The following is a 14,006-nucleotide window of genomic DNA, read 5'->3' on the forward strand; positions in this document are numbered from 1 at the left end:
GCAGACTTGCTTTCAATTTTAACTGGTCACACGTTTACCTGCCATTTCATTGTTGCTATAGCAAAACTCAGGTTCGCATTCTCGGTTTTAAATGAGTGAATATTCTCTCTCTCTCTCTCTGACGTGTTTGGTAGCGCGTCTCACACTTAACGACCCATAGACGAATCTCGAACCGGATAAGAAGAAAGATACGCGAGTTTCTTAAAATATCACGTGCATACGTTGACCTCAGAAGTGAACTAAGTACCAGGTTATTTAGACAACTGTTGTGGGTTGCTGCCAGGATGGAGGGTTAGAAAGAGAAAACCAGACGTGAGTGGTATTTATTCGGCCAAAACTGTATATACTCTACCATTTAAAACGCGAAGGCCTCGAAGAGGTATTCCTTCCTTCACGGGAGTAAAACCTTTCCCGAGATATTCGATTCTTTCTTTTTCATTAAACGAGAAAGAACAAAAAAAGGAAGCAAATCACTGTTTGGACTAGCGGATGCAATGATGTAAGGCACTTGTGTAAATATATATATATATATATATATATATATATATACACTACTGAAATACACTTAAGTCTTAACAGCACGAATATGACTAATGAAGTGTTGGCAGTCAATGCAAATAAGTTCCGAGCATTAGGGATACAGCTTAATTTCGAAGCCCCTTGACTACTCAACGAAAGACATATTTATCCTTTAAGTAAGAGATCGATATAAGCAATCGTTATCTTTGTACGTATATCTATGAGTACCTACACACTGTAATAAAGCACAATATCCAGAAACTGATAATTGTTTTGTCTGTTATCTGTAAATAGCCATCTTAACACATAAGTTTAAGGAAAATGTGAGAATGGTTCTAGCTCTCAAATTTTATAACTCTTTGATTCCGATTTACTTCCAAGACATCCTTATTGACCAAAATCCTTTATAAATTTTTTATAAGAAACATTTCCTATTTCATTAAGTCTCTAAAATCAGATGCCTTCTTGCCTTGTGAGCAAAGAGGAAATTAAAAAAAACTATTGCTCATACTTTCATCTCAAACTCTGGTGATATAATCTAAAGATTTAATTAGCGCAAATGTATATAAGTCAAAGGAAATCAAATAAAGGTATTTCTTTTCATAAAATATCCGAAAATTCTTCCTTGGAGGCGTAAACAAGAATACTCATATTATAAAATATGAAATGCATAAAATGCATTATGAAATACATAAAGTGTAAGTTGGGCAGAATGTTTCGCATAAAAAATATAAAAGAAGTGTGATAAAGTTTGAGAACCAACCTCATTTTCTTAAGTTTTATAAGTAAGCGTTAACGCGGCTATTTACAGAGATGAATCACAAACTATTAGTAGTTTTTTGGAAATGTTGTTTTAGGGCAGTGTCTACCCAAGGACATGCAACTTCTCATTTCAAGGATGAATACTGTCTTTCGCTGATTAACTGAAATAGATATAGACACTTCTTTGTCGACATGTCTAATCCCAGGGAATGACGGCCCATAACGCATTTATCGAGCACAAGAGTACTACTCATCTGCATTGTTTTGCTTTCAGAATCAAAAGAATTGAAAATAATGATAATAAAGACTGAGGCGGTTATTGCTCCCCAAAAAAATACATTCGATTCTGTAATGACAATATGTGTTATTGGACTTATTTCATAAGCGATGACAATACTCCTCTTAAAAGTCAGGTGGAGGCATTAAGAAAATAAAGAAGGCAGCCACATTCTGTAAATGTGTTAAGGATTGATCCTGTGATTTGATTTATAAAGATTTTTGACATTATGCCAAGCACTGGGGTAACTAAGGCCATTCCGCGCTGAAACGGAAATTGACAGTAAAAGGTTTGACAGGTGTAACAGGAGGACAAACCTCAAAGCAGTTGCACTAGGAAACAATTGTTAGGAGAGGGTGGAGAGTAAGATAGAAGAAAGAGATTATGAACGGAGGTACAATAAAAGCAAAAGTCAGTCATTGACGAGAGCCCCCAAAGAACATGTGGTTGGAAACCATCGAGAGAGGGGATTGAAGCTGCTCTTGCTTTAGATTTAGATGGCCTTATGCCAGCACGGGCTCTTGCTCCTAGAGCAGGATTTTAAGCAAAAGCTGAGCTGGGTCATTCATTCGACAGGAAGTCTTTGACTTTGACGCTACTCTGTCAAGAGGAATAAAAGGATGGATAAGTATAGTATATTAATGTCGGTGAACGAACGGATCAGAAAGGGAGTAATCATCACACTTTAATAATTTTTTATAAGCAGGCTTACTTGAGCTCAAAATGTAATAAAGCCCTGGAGAGATTGATAAGAAGCGTTCTACCAGCTCCACTTGTAAACACTAGAGAAGAGCACACGTCAGTGAATTCGGAGTCCGTTGCTGATGGATCGAATTGGTCTGTCGCACTCACGTTCCATCAAAGAAGATAATTTGATGTTGCATGTGATTAAGTTAGCACTCCTTTTCCTAGGACTGCCTGGCTATCTGGGAGAGGAGAGCGAAGACGATGTGCAAGCCTGTCCACGGGTCATTAGTATATACTGTATGGACAAAGGCTACAAATGACGGTGTCATGCTCTGTTGTGCAAAGAAAATGTGTAATTTCTAAGGTGGGTCGAATGATGGCCACAGGCCAAATTTTGTTCTAGATCATTCAAATGGCTTGGATTTCTATAGAACACAAACATACAAATATTCACTCTTATATACTATAAGATACATACACACTATATATATATATATATATATATATATATATATATCTATATATATATATATATATATATAATAATTATATATATGATACAATTATATATATTAATATATCTATCCTTAAATATATATATAGATATATATATATATATCTATATATCTATTATATATATTAATTATAATAATTATACTTAAAATATAATATATATACATATTTATGTGCATACATATGTATATGTATATTATATATGCAATACTAATAGTGTATGACTATGAAATATTTTCTGTTAAAACAATTCCATCTGATAAGAGGCCTACAAAAACACCAAAATGTAGAAAGTAGATATCCGAGTCCCACATCCTTTTATAAGATTCATCGCTAATGAAAGTTGATTCTATCATCTGACTTTTGAACCCACAATTGCTGCTATAAATCATGAGTGACAAATTCCATTTATTCTAAGGCAGACCACTACGAAACCTTGCCATTGTTTCACTCCTGACATTAAGAGTATATCTTCCTTATCACTAAGACATATTTGTGGAGCTCGTCGTATCTTTCGAAGTAGTCAATTGAAAATAAAATTCATGTTAACCATAAATGTGAACAAGTTCTGTGAATAACAGGAATGCACACAAAGTCGGTAGGAAATTCCACGAACCTATGTAATCAAAAACTTTCTTGCAAAGAAACTTAAGAGAAAAAGTATAAAGTACTAATGAAGGAGAAACAAAGAAATAACCATCACAACAGCAAGTATGTCAATGAATAAAGAGCAGTAAAAATTTCGCAAGAAAACCATGTACAAGCGCATCAGAATCCCATAAGCCCAGGTAATTTCGCTGTTCTGCAGTAATGGAAATAACAGAACTTCTAGTCCAGGACAGTGAAATATCTCTTGAGAAAAGTGACTGCTTACTCAATGGACAAAGGAGCCGTGACAAAGGAGTCGCGCGCAATGACTCGCAGAGCAAGGGTGTTGCAATAGATAACAGTTTAACTTATTGAAAAAAACAGTTATAAAGAAAGGACACCGTCACACTGCGTGTCATGTTAACCACAAGCTTCATAATCCAACACCAAGTGTTCTGTTACTATTAGACGGCAAGCTTTTAACTGCCGCTGATAAGAATGCTCTGCTTCAAAAATAGCACCAAATATTGACACATTCGAAATGTAGATGGATGGGTGGATGTAAAGAATTGAGGGACAGCCCAAGAACTGGGACTATGAGGTCATTCAGGTCTTTCAAAACTCCGATACTTCACTATGCACAATGAACCACGAGGCGGTACTGTCGTAAGATTAGCTAATCAAAATCTTGGACTTACAAGAATTCCGCTTTTATCTCCATTGAATAACCAAGCACCGATTTGTTCCACATTTCTGTTATGGATGTTATTTAGGTTTTATTGCCAGGTACGAGAAAGCAAAGCCATTCAGAGCATCTATGATAAAGCAAATAAACAATCTAGAAATCTAATTAAACATTCGGTCATTCATGGAAATTTTTGACAAGAACAATTGTCCTTGAAAAATTCTATGTATAATTAACTCCTATTGCGCTAGAAAAGCTGGGGATGAGCTGTAATTATTACACGCAAAATTTAAACAACACATGTTAACTGAAAACCACTGTCAGCATTCACAACTCCCGACTATTTACGATGTCTAGAACCTTTTGAAAGCGCCAATGGCGAGGAGTGTCTAACTCAATTTCAAGATCAGCATTGTGAACTGGGCGCTGTTTAACCTCGGAAGTAAAACCAACATGATTGGTTTTTATGGGTAATTAACAGTTTCCTGTCATTTGCTAGCAGAAGAGGAATAGCAGATATACTAGATCCAGAAATCAAAGCCATTGCACAAACAGCAGACTGGTTTTCAAGTTGACTAAAATTTTCTTCAACGAATCTGAACTACATCTACTTGCACGTTACTCCCTGCAAAGTTTTGGTACTTCAGCTAGGAGGAATTGAAGTGCCGTGTGTTGATTCCGGTCAGTGTATCTATCACTGATGTCTGGTTCAAATTTGGAGTTTTTCTTGAGATGGAGCAAAGTTAAATTCGTGATGGTGTCATACAATTTCTTAATAAAGGCGGCACTCAAATGTTTCCATAGCAGTAATGTACAGTTATTTTACTCAAGTTTTCAAGTTGTCACAAACTTTCCCACGCTGCTTTCAGTTGTGAAAAACAAAGATAACAGATAGATTCTTTCGCCATGGCTCATTAGTCAGAAATTCAAACTCTCAGACATGAACTTGACAAGTATTGCAGAAAGATACCTTAGGAAAAGATCCAGTGACGAACAAGAATTATGATAAGCCCTCTTATCAGCTGAGGACAACCAAACCATTGTTACAATTTAGACCTTACATGTTGATAAAACTACCTGAGCTAGACTGACCTTGTGTGCGGGATTGAAAACATCATTATCAAGTAAGTACATTCCCTCTCAATAACAAGTAAATAGAGAAGCACCACTATATTTATCTCAAGACTTCGTAACTTAACTTGACAATCACTTGGGAAATAAATTAAGAAATCTTGCTCTATAGCAAACACTTACACCCAGTGCAAGGATGATGCTGCAGCAGTAAACCGAGACTCGTATAACTCTAAAATTACTATTGGACTAGTTTCCAGAATCAAGCTTCTAAAACAAAAAGGAATGAGTTACACAGAGGCAGGACACTTGAAGACAGGGAAGTGCCCGCTACGGACTCAAATATCTAGACATCAAAATGTATATTTTTTCCTATCAGATCGAGCTGCTAATTCAGGACTCTTTTACGCTGCTACAACAGAAGCAATAAAAAAAGAGGAGAAAAAATTATTCACAATCCAACATGTTCCTTATTGTTAAGACCCCAGAGACAGTGTTCTTAATGTTCTCCTTAAATCGACTCCAGTGAACTACTCTGCCTCGAAGACACCATTCTAAAACACACGATTAGGCAAATAAATTCTAATTCTCGGGTATACGGTAACTTTCCACCACCAATGAAATATGGGTATTTTTTATCATTAAACTGCTTCCTTTTCCATTAAATTTAAACTTTTTGGTGATACGACTTCTCTCTTCTACCGCCGTTTAAAAAACATTACGCTGGGGCTTTCACAAAGTTCGGACTATCAAATTTGTTATAAAAAAAAATTATTTTTCTTATAAATAGTGCAAGTTTTTTTTTTTTTTTGCCCAAGCTACTAAAGCATTGACCTGATCTGACCCTTTAGGAAGTATAACTTTCACATTTATGCAACAGGTCTTTTACTTCTTTCGATACGCGTGATTCAAGTTCAATTCATCTCGTCCATGGCTACAATCTCAACTCTTTTCTCATACACACACACACACACACACACACACATATATATATATATATTATATATCTATATATATATATATATATATATATATATATATATATATATTCATATATATAATATAATGGATATATATATATTACATAAGTGAATGTTTGCATGTCTGTAAGAATTTGACTTATAGAAATCTAAACTGTTTGATCAATCTAGACAAAATTTGGCACGAGGCCATAATTTGACCCAACTAGATAAGAGGGTAAGTTTCAAACCCTTACCCCTGCCCCCTTTCCCTTTGTAACTTACGTGGTTTAAACAAAAATTCTCCGGGCTTATCATACCATATTCAATGCACTCGAAGCCATAGAAATATAATATTGAAAAATGCTCTTCAGTTACCATAGTAATATCTTAACAAAAGGGTCAGACAGTACAGTAATATCTGAATAAAAGGGACAGTCACCACAATAATATCTGGACAACACGGACAGACAACTCAGTAATATCTGGTTATGTTTGCATGATTATATTTACAAGAATATATATAATATATGTGTGTGTTAGTAATCGGCAATATATATACAAAATATGTTATGAACAGTTAACTATACTCGGTTTCTTTTCCATCTGTCCACCCTCCTGTGGTGTTTGCGTATGGTAACCTACGTCCTGGGCTTTAGATAAGTTACATTCAGCTTACATTCAACAATAGTAACAATATCCTATTTCGAATATTAACGGTGTAATTCGCATACAGTAAATTATTAAAACACTTTTCAGTTGCAAATGTACACTCAGATATCCTTTTATTTACCTAAAACCTACACATAGCGTAACTATCTAGAGCCCGGTATGCAGTGTTACCATACGCAAACACCACAGGCGGGTGGACAGATGGAAAAAAAAAAAACACAGTATAGATACTAAAGTAGGTATCAAGGTGTCAGTACACTTCATTTCACTACACAATATGCATCCAGCTGATACCCCTGAATGACTTTAACATTAAACTACAGATGCCTTATTTGCAGAAATCACCCACAGTCTGTAAATGAAAACCTGCCCGAGGTCCCTCTGCCTTCATTCAAAGCCTCACCAATCAAATTACCCACCAGGATGTCGATGCAAATGGGGGACAGCAGCGACATGCTCCACGGATCGAGGTGAGAAATTTCATCCAATTTACCGGATATTTGGTTTTAATGCGAGTCCACATTGTATAGAGCCTTATGTAGAGTAGTAAGTAATCTGAGTTAACAGCATATAAATAAGGAGCATATGCGCAAGCGCATGCACGCGCAGAACAATGGTCATGAACAAGGAGACAAGGAAATTCCTTTGGAAAAGAATTTAAAAAAAAATGTTTCACCATCTTTTTTATATCGAAATTCAAATCTTGCCTGACGTGAGTTAAGAGCTGTAGTGATAAGATTAGAGATATTTTTTAGTGAATTAGTTGTTTCGTCTTGTATTCCATACTAGAAAAAGATGTTTTTTAGACATATCTGAAATTTTCTCAGATTAATGTACTCAGCTTGTGCACAAGAAGGGCAATTTTTCTGACAACATTGGTGAATGGAATATTAATACTACCAACTTGACATCAGAGAGGATTTTCCGAGAATAAATAGGTAAGGAAAGAAACTTGTTCGGAAAACACTTACAGTAAAGGAAAGTGAAGAAAAGGGGGAAAAACAGGAGATTAGATGCTAAGTATATATTCGCAATTAGTAGTTTGGTTCTGCCGATTTCTAGATATGCAAAAAAACCTTATCAGATCATCATTGCAAGATCCCAACACGCTGACAATCGTTCGGTTTCCGGACTTTTTATATCTTTAATCTGACAGCATAAAAACTTTGACCACGGTAACTGACGCAGTCATAACTGTTATTTACTCCACAGTGTTAACGACAATAATAATGATACTATAATAGTGATTGTGATTATTATAGCTGCGAAGAGACTTATCCAAATGCGTACCGATATGTACCCTCTTGTCAAATCACCCTAAACAATTATTACTCTGTATAACCTCCGTCTCATTTTATCACTCCTCTTGAAGTGCAGCAGAGTTCTACAATCTAATCAGATCTAATTAAGTGAAGTATAAACGGCACTGCGAACTTGAACAGACTTGACATTCTCATGTCTAAGGATGACAAGAATTTGAAATGGCTGGTTGGCACATTGACTGCGTAGACAGTAAACAGATGTTTCAGCTTCAGTTGATTTGCCTTTTCGGAGAACAGGATTAACGATGTCACAAATCCCATTTATATTTTATAGTAAGATTTCCCGACGATTCAAAATTTATACATTTAAAGAAACGTAACCAAAAGGGGTGAAATTCCACCAAAACAGGCTTACTAATTCTACGACGTCCACGGGCTAAGAACCTAAACGGTTCTGAATACATCCTAGGGCTAAGTCAACCTACCCAATTTTATTGTGATAATCCAAAGTCTTGATTAACATTAAAAGTATGTCAAGAAAAAAAAATGCATCATATTAGCCGGCAAATAGTATGAAAGGATACTAGTACATCCTTGCATGAGCTAACCTAAGTGTCTGTTACCCTATTGAACGCATCTGCATAAGCACTTCCTTCTTTCATTTTTATCTAACAACTGAAGTGATCTTGTGGACAGGAAAAATTATGAAAATGAATTGAAGAATTAAACAATTGAAGAATTAAACAATCTAGCTGTATCCACGAAAAAAGTAAACTAAAAAAAAAAATTAGAAAAAAAACATACTCAAGTCACCGGATACCTCAAGCTTGAGAACTTTAAATTCAAGATGACACTGATGGGGATAGAATAGCTATGAACTGACTTTTTTTTAAAGTACTATATGGTTCAGACTGTCCCAGACGCATGAACTTAAGGCAATCATACTCCTAGATATAAATCCTGAAATGACCTCTCTTGTTACCAGAACCTTCTCTCTCTCTCTCTCTCTCTCTCTCGCTTCTCTCTCTCTCTCTCTTCCCTGATATGGAAGAAACCATTGAACTCACTGATGAAAGCAAGAGATGCAAAAGCAATATGCAGGTTGAACAGATTGCCATTCTCAAAGGCAACAATTAAAATACATATACCTTGAAGCTCCTTCAGCCCTATTTAGGTCATTAGCAAATGTTTAAGTATTCTCAAAATCCACGCTAACAATGGCTGGGAAACTTTAGGAAAAAATAGCAAATCATGTGGAGCTATAACTTCTTCAATAGTAATCAGACCAGCAGTAAATGAGATCTAGAGGTAGGTTGAATTATATGTACGATCATCAAAACCGGCAAAAAAGCCTGACCAAGCCAAGAAAATGCAAAATGTGTTAACAGCGGTGGTAAGCATCACATTGTAACCAGGCTCTCTCCAACATATTGTAACCAGGCTCTCTCCAACATATTGTAACCAAGGCTCTCTACCTCACGGCTCCTCTACCATAACATTGTAACCAGGCTCTCTCCAACATATTGTAACCAGGCTCTCTCCAACATATTGTGACCAGGCTCTCTACATCACATTGTAACCAGGCTCTCTCCATCATATTGTAACCAGGCTCTCTCCAACATATTGTAACCAGGCTCTCTCCAACATATTGTAACCAGGCTCTCTCCATCATATTGTAACCAGGCTCTCTCCAACATATTGTAACCAGGCTCTCTCCATCATATTGTAACCATGCTCTCTACAACATATTGTAACCAGGCTCTCTCCATCATAACAGTAACCAGGCTCTCTCCAACATATTGTAACCAGGCTCTCTCCAAAATGTAACCATGCCAGGCTCTCTCCATCATATTGTAACCAGGCTCTCTCCAACATATTGTAACCAGGCTCTCTCCATCATATTGTAACCAGGCTCTCTCCAACATATTGTAACCAGTATCTGTCCGACAAGTGAAAACTAATTAGGCCATCCATTCAAAGATGTCAAAAGCAGTCGCTAACATTCCTAACAGAATCAAGACAGCAGTACCCTCACCTCCTTAACCTATCACTTAACTTTTAAAATACCCTTGGAGAGGAACTGCTCAATCAAGATCTGAAATCCCTTCGACAAGGAATAAAGCACCAAACAGAACGAGTAAAATCACATCCCCCTAACATCTTTCAATAAATCAAACACCAATGGTTAATTTGGCAAGAAAAGTAACCTTTGCATCCACCACGGTGGAAACTGCCAAGCTGCTGGACATTCTTGACATTCTGAAAATCATTCCCCTCTACATGTGGTGGAAGAAGAAATGAGGAATGTCAGAAGGAAACCCCAGTCCACTCCTATGATTTAGAGTGAGGGAAACTGACAGTAAGGGGTCTAGGGTCAGATCTTCTTACATGAAGTGGAGCAAAAGACCACCCAAAACCATGATAACTTAGTGAAACAGAAACAGAGCCCACTGAAAACAAAATCAAGATCAGATGGTTACTAGGTTTTAACCAGTTAGAATGTGATCATGGGGTGCTGCAAGAAATAAGAAAATGTAATTCTACAAGCATTAAAAAATGTGCAAACAGAAAAACCACACCAAAAATTAAAAAAAAATTAAAACTGAGAACTAAGAATCCTGCCAATTACTAGATTAATTGAAAAATGAGACAACCTGATCATCAGATACAATTGTGAATAACAGTGCAAATTATAAACACCAAATATTGAAGGAAGAATATTTGTACACAACCACATAAATTGCATTAACAAATCCTAATAAATGCTCAGAAATTTAAAGCATTAAAAGCATACCTGTCCGAAATGACCAGGACAAAGATATAGTACTACCTTTAAAAATCATGAGCGTGAACAAATAAGCAGGAATGTACCTGATGATACAAACGTGAGCTAATATGGGGTCTCCAAATGTAAACTTGGATAGTCAGTTCCAGATTTCCCATGGTGAATCTGCCTATATTGTAAATGGCAAAACAAAATGGCAGATGTGCTTAAAAATGATGACAAAAGTACACACACCATAACTGAAGAACAGAGTATCTAGTATTACTAAGGGAAAATCAAATAGCACCATAATTGAATATTAACAAGGGCAACATTTTCCGGTAAAATGAGACTCGTTTGTAAGCATTACATTAACTGGGTAGCATTGGAAGATTCTAAATTTTTTTGTACCCCAGCTGACCTCAAAATCTCAAGGGAACCTATCTGAGGTCCTAGTTCCTCCTTGCCAAAATACTGAGTATACATGTGTTAATTTAAGTATTTCTGCTACAAATTTACCCTCCACAGAGCATGAAATTCTCTAAGTTCAACCTAAAGAAGGGCTACTTTCAGGTCCCAGTGCACTGCAAACAAGTTCCCAAGACAATGATCATCATAGCTTTCAGTAACTACTACATTCAGTCAACAGGTGCCACGTTCCAGAGATTAGTGAACTGTATCCTATCTCCAAGAATCAGGAAGAACACCAAAAACACTTCAGAGTCACATTATCCCTACTTTGTGACAACAATTGAGTGATATGCCCAGACAACTGCATCATTGGGCCGTCCTCTGCTGAATTTCTGACTAACAAGTCTATTAAGAAATATTCAATCTTAACCACTAAAAAATGACCATAGGAATCAGTGGGAGTACTAGTCATCTACAACCACCAATTCCTACCATACATCAAAAACCATAGGACCTTTCTATAATGTCATCAGCAGAAACATTAAGACAAGTGGGGAGCCATCTCCCACGCCGCCTTCAAAGCCACCAAAGATGCCCTGGCAGATGCCACCATTCTGGCATTACCCAACCCCTGGGACAGGTGCATGCTCATAAAGGATATAAGCAACGTCGCCACGAGTACATGGAACTCATTCTCAGGATTCTAGGAAATAGTTGGCCTTTACTTGCCTCTGGCCCACTGTAAAAAGACACAAACTGCATACCACATGTTTCTATCATCTATCATACACCTGCACAGACAAATACTACCTGTTACTATAGGAATTTTTCATTCTTGCTTTCTTTCTTTTGATGAGGCACCCCTATACGCTTGAAGCTTTGCTGCTAAACCTCAGTTTAGCCGCCAGGCTCAGCAGCAAAACACAGAGTGCCCAACAGTCAAAAGCTTACACATGACTCAAGTTGCCTGTCACTTTGTTGCAAGCTTGTATCAAAATATGCCAAAGCCTGAGAATACAGATAGCAGAGTCTTAGAGTCATGTGGATGAATTTCCTTACAGTGTGAATGTTTGGTGGTACTGCGGATGTCAAATAATATTTTTTTAAATCCCTTAAGATAACAATCACATGATTACTTTTAATAAAGTAAAGAATGTTACATAATGATGACTGGAGAAGCTACTGACAGTTTGATAGTAAGGGATGTGAGCACTACTGTTGATCACCCAAAAAAATGTCAAAAATTCCATTGAAATTGCACAGAATCAAATGGCAAAGTTTGTGGATGATGTTAAAGCTAAATCTCTCTTGCACAGTAAGGAAAAAATACCTCCAATACATTGATCATTACAACTTTACTTAATAGCACAATGGGTACAAGAGATTTGCACTTTATGATATCATCTACCTTCTTTCACCATAACTCTTAAAAAACACTCGACTATATACCTAAGAAATTGTGCCATATGTTGGTTAGAATATAATTTAGAAAACTATTGCTATATTTTTTGGTTAAGGTTAACATAGGCAGGCTAACCCTGGTCAATTTGTATGGTATACCATTGCTTAGCATAGGCTGGTATGTATATCCATATTTATAAAAATTTTCCCACATACATTTTTGATAAATATACATAAAGAAAATTTTTCACACACAAGACTTATTGAGATGCACATCTTCAAGGTTTAAGCTGTAGCTTCTATGTGATGTACCTGTGGTGATTCATAATTGGACTGCTTTCTTCAAATTCTAAATTAACCTAGATATTAATCATCTGGTGAACAAATCTGTCCTATAGGATATTTCAAAGAATGAAGTAGGCCTTCTTTATCATATATTGTTTCTGAGGAGAGTCATTATATTTATTCCTAAGAATGTACTCATTTAAAATTTTTCTTTTCCAAAACCTTATTTTCCTGTATAAATATATTTTCCTCCAACCATTGGTAAGCAGTCTTCCCACTGATTCATCCTAACCATATATTCTTTTACTGGGTATCATCACTTACTAACCTAACAAGATGACTGTCAAGATAGGACAAGTAGAACATGTCACCTCAGGTTAGGTTAGATTTGGAAAAGTTAGGCAATTGCCTGATTTTGTGATTACACACAAGAACCACTTATGTTTTCAGAGGTTTCTCATGTGTTGTGGGACTATGTGGTCAAATCTTCCAGCCGATGTACTCATCTCCTACTTGCCCATCCAAAAATGACATTTTTGAGAGTAAAATGTATTTTTCCCTAACCATAAAAACCTGGAGTCCTTTACTTATAGATTGCAGCTCAGCTGAAACTACCGGCTAATACATTCTTTTATATACCGAGGTAGTAACTACCAGGCCGGTAGTTACCAGCCCAGCGGTGGAGAAGCACCGCCTCTCCACCAGCTCACTGAGTTGTCACTTTGATTACAGCCAGGACTTTGATGATGACCCCTGAATCAAGGGGCGGATGTTTGGCGCGACCATAGAAGTAAAGAACTCCAGGTTTGCATGGTTAGGGGAAAATACATTTTACTTTCAAAAATGTCATTTGTTCCTACATTGTATACAAACCTTCCATCCTTTACTTAGGAGACTTATCCTAAGGTAGGGATGGAAGTCCTGTCTCGCTGGCTGAGAATGGAACCTGGGATGCCAGGACCTGGGCTTATAGCTTGGGGTCGTGGATCCTTCACCCCGCGACCCTTGGTAAATGCAACCTGATGGCTGACAGCCTGGGTATCAAAAGGAGCGTGGAGACTGACTTGTGTGTCTACAGAAAAACCACTAGTAGGACATGGAATGGGTTTCGATGCTGTGGCCCCAAGTAAGGGGGAAAAGGTGAAAAGAA

General features: G+C 36.8%; 1 protein-coding gene and 1 long non-coding RNA gene across 4 annotated transcripts in view; one reads left to right on the plus strand and one right to left on the minus strand.

Annotated features, from left to right (window-relative positions):
- LOC135198797 (uncharacterized) overlaps positions 1-14,006 on the minus strand; it is a 69,826-nt gene that overhangs the window by 35,921 nt on the left and 19,899 nt on the right. The window lies entirely within an intron of this gene.
- The window catches only part of LOC135198785 (mucin-3A-like), a 37,039-nt gene that overhangs the window by 232 nt on the left and 22,801 nt on the right, over positions 1-14,006 (plus strand). The window contains exons 1-2 of one of the 3 annotated variants that reach the window (XM_064226736.1): positions 5,003-5,155; positions 7,072-7,203. In XM_064226736.1, coding sequence (XP_064082806.1) covers positions 7,157-7,203 — 47 coding nt within the window. In that variant the 5' untranslated portion in view covers positions 5,003-5,155; positions 7,072-7,156. Of the gene's footprint in view, positions 1-5,002; positions 5,156-7,056; positions 7,204-14,006 lie in introns of those variants that run through there. The other 2 variants (XM_064226746.1, XM_064226730.1) reach the window with 2 other exon arrangements.

The sequence above is a fragment of the Macrobrachium nipponense genome, chromosome 23, assembly GCF_015104395.2.
Source record: "Macrobrachium nipponense isolate FS-2020 chromosome 23, ASM1510439v2, whole genome shotgun sequence".
Lineage (NCBI taxonomy): Eukaryota > Metazoa > Arthropoda > Malacostraca > Decapoda > Palaemonidae > Macrobrachium > Macrobrachium nipponense.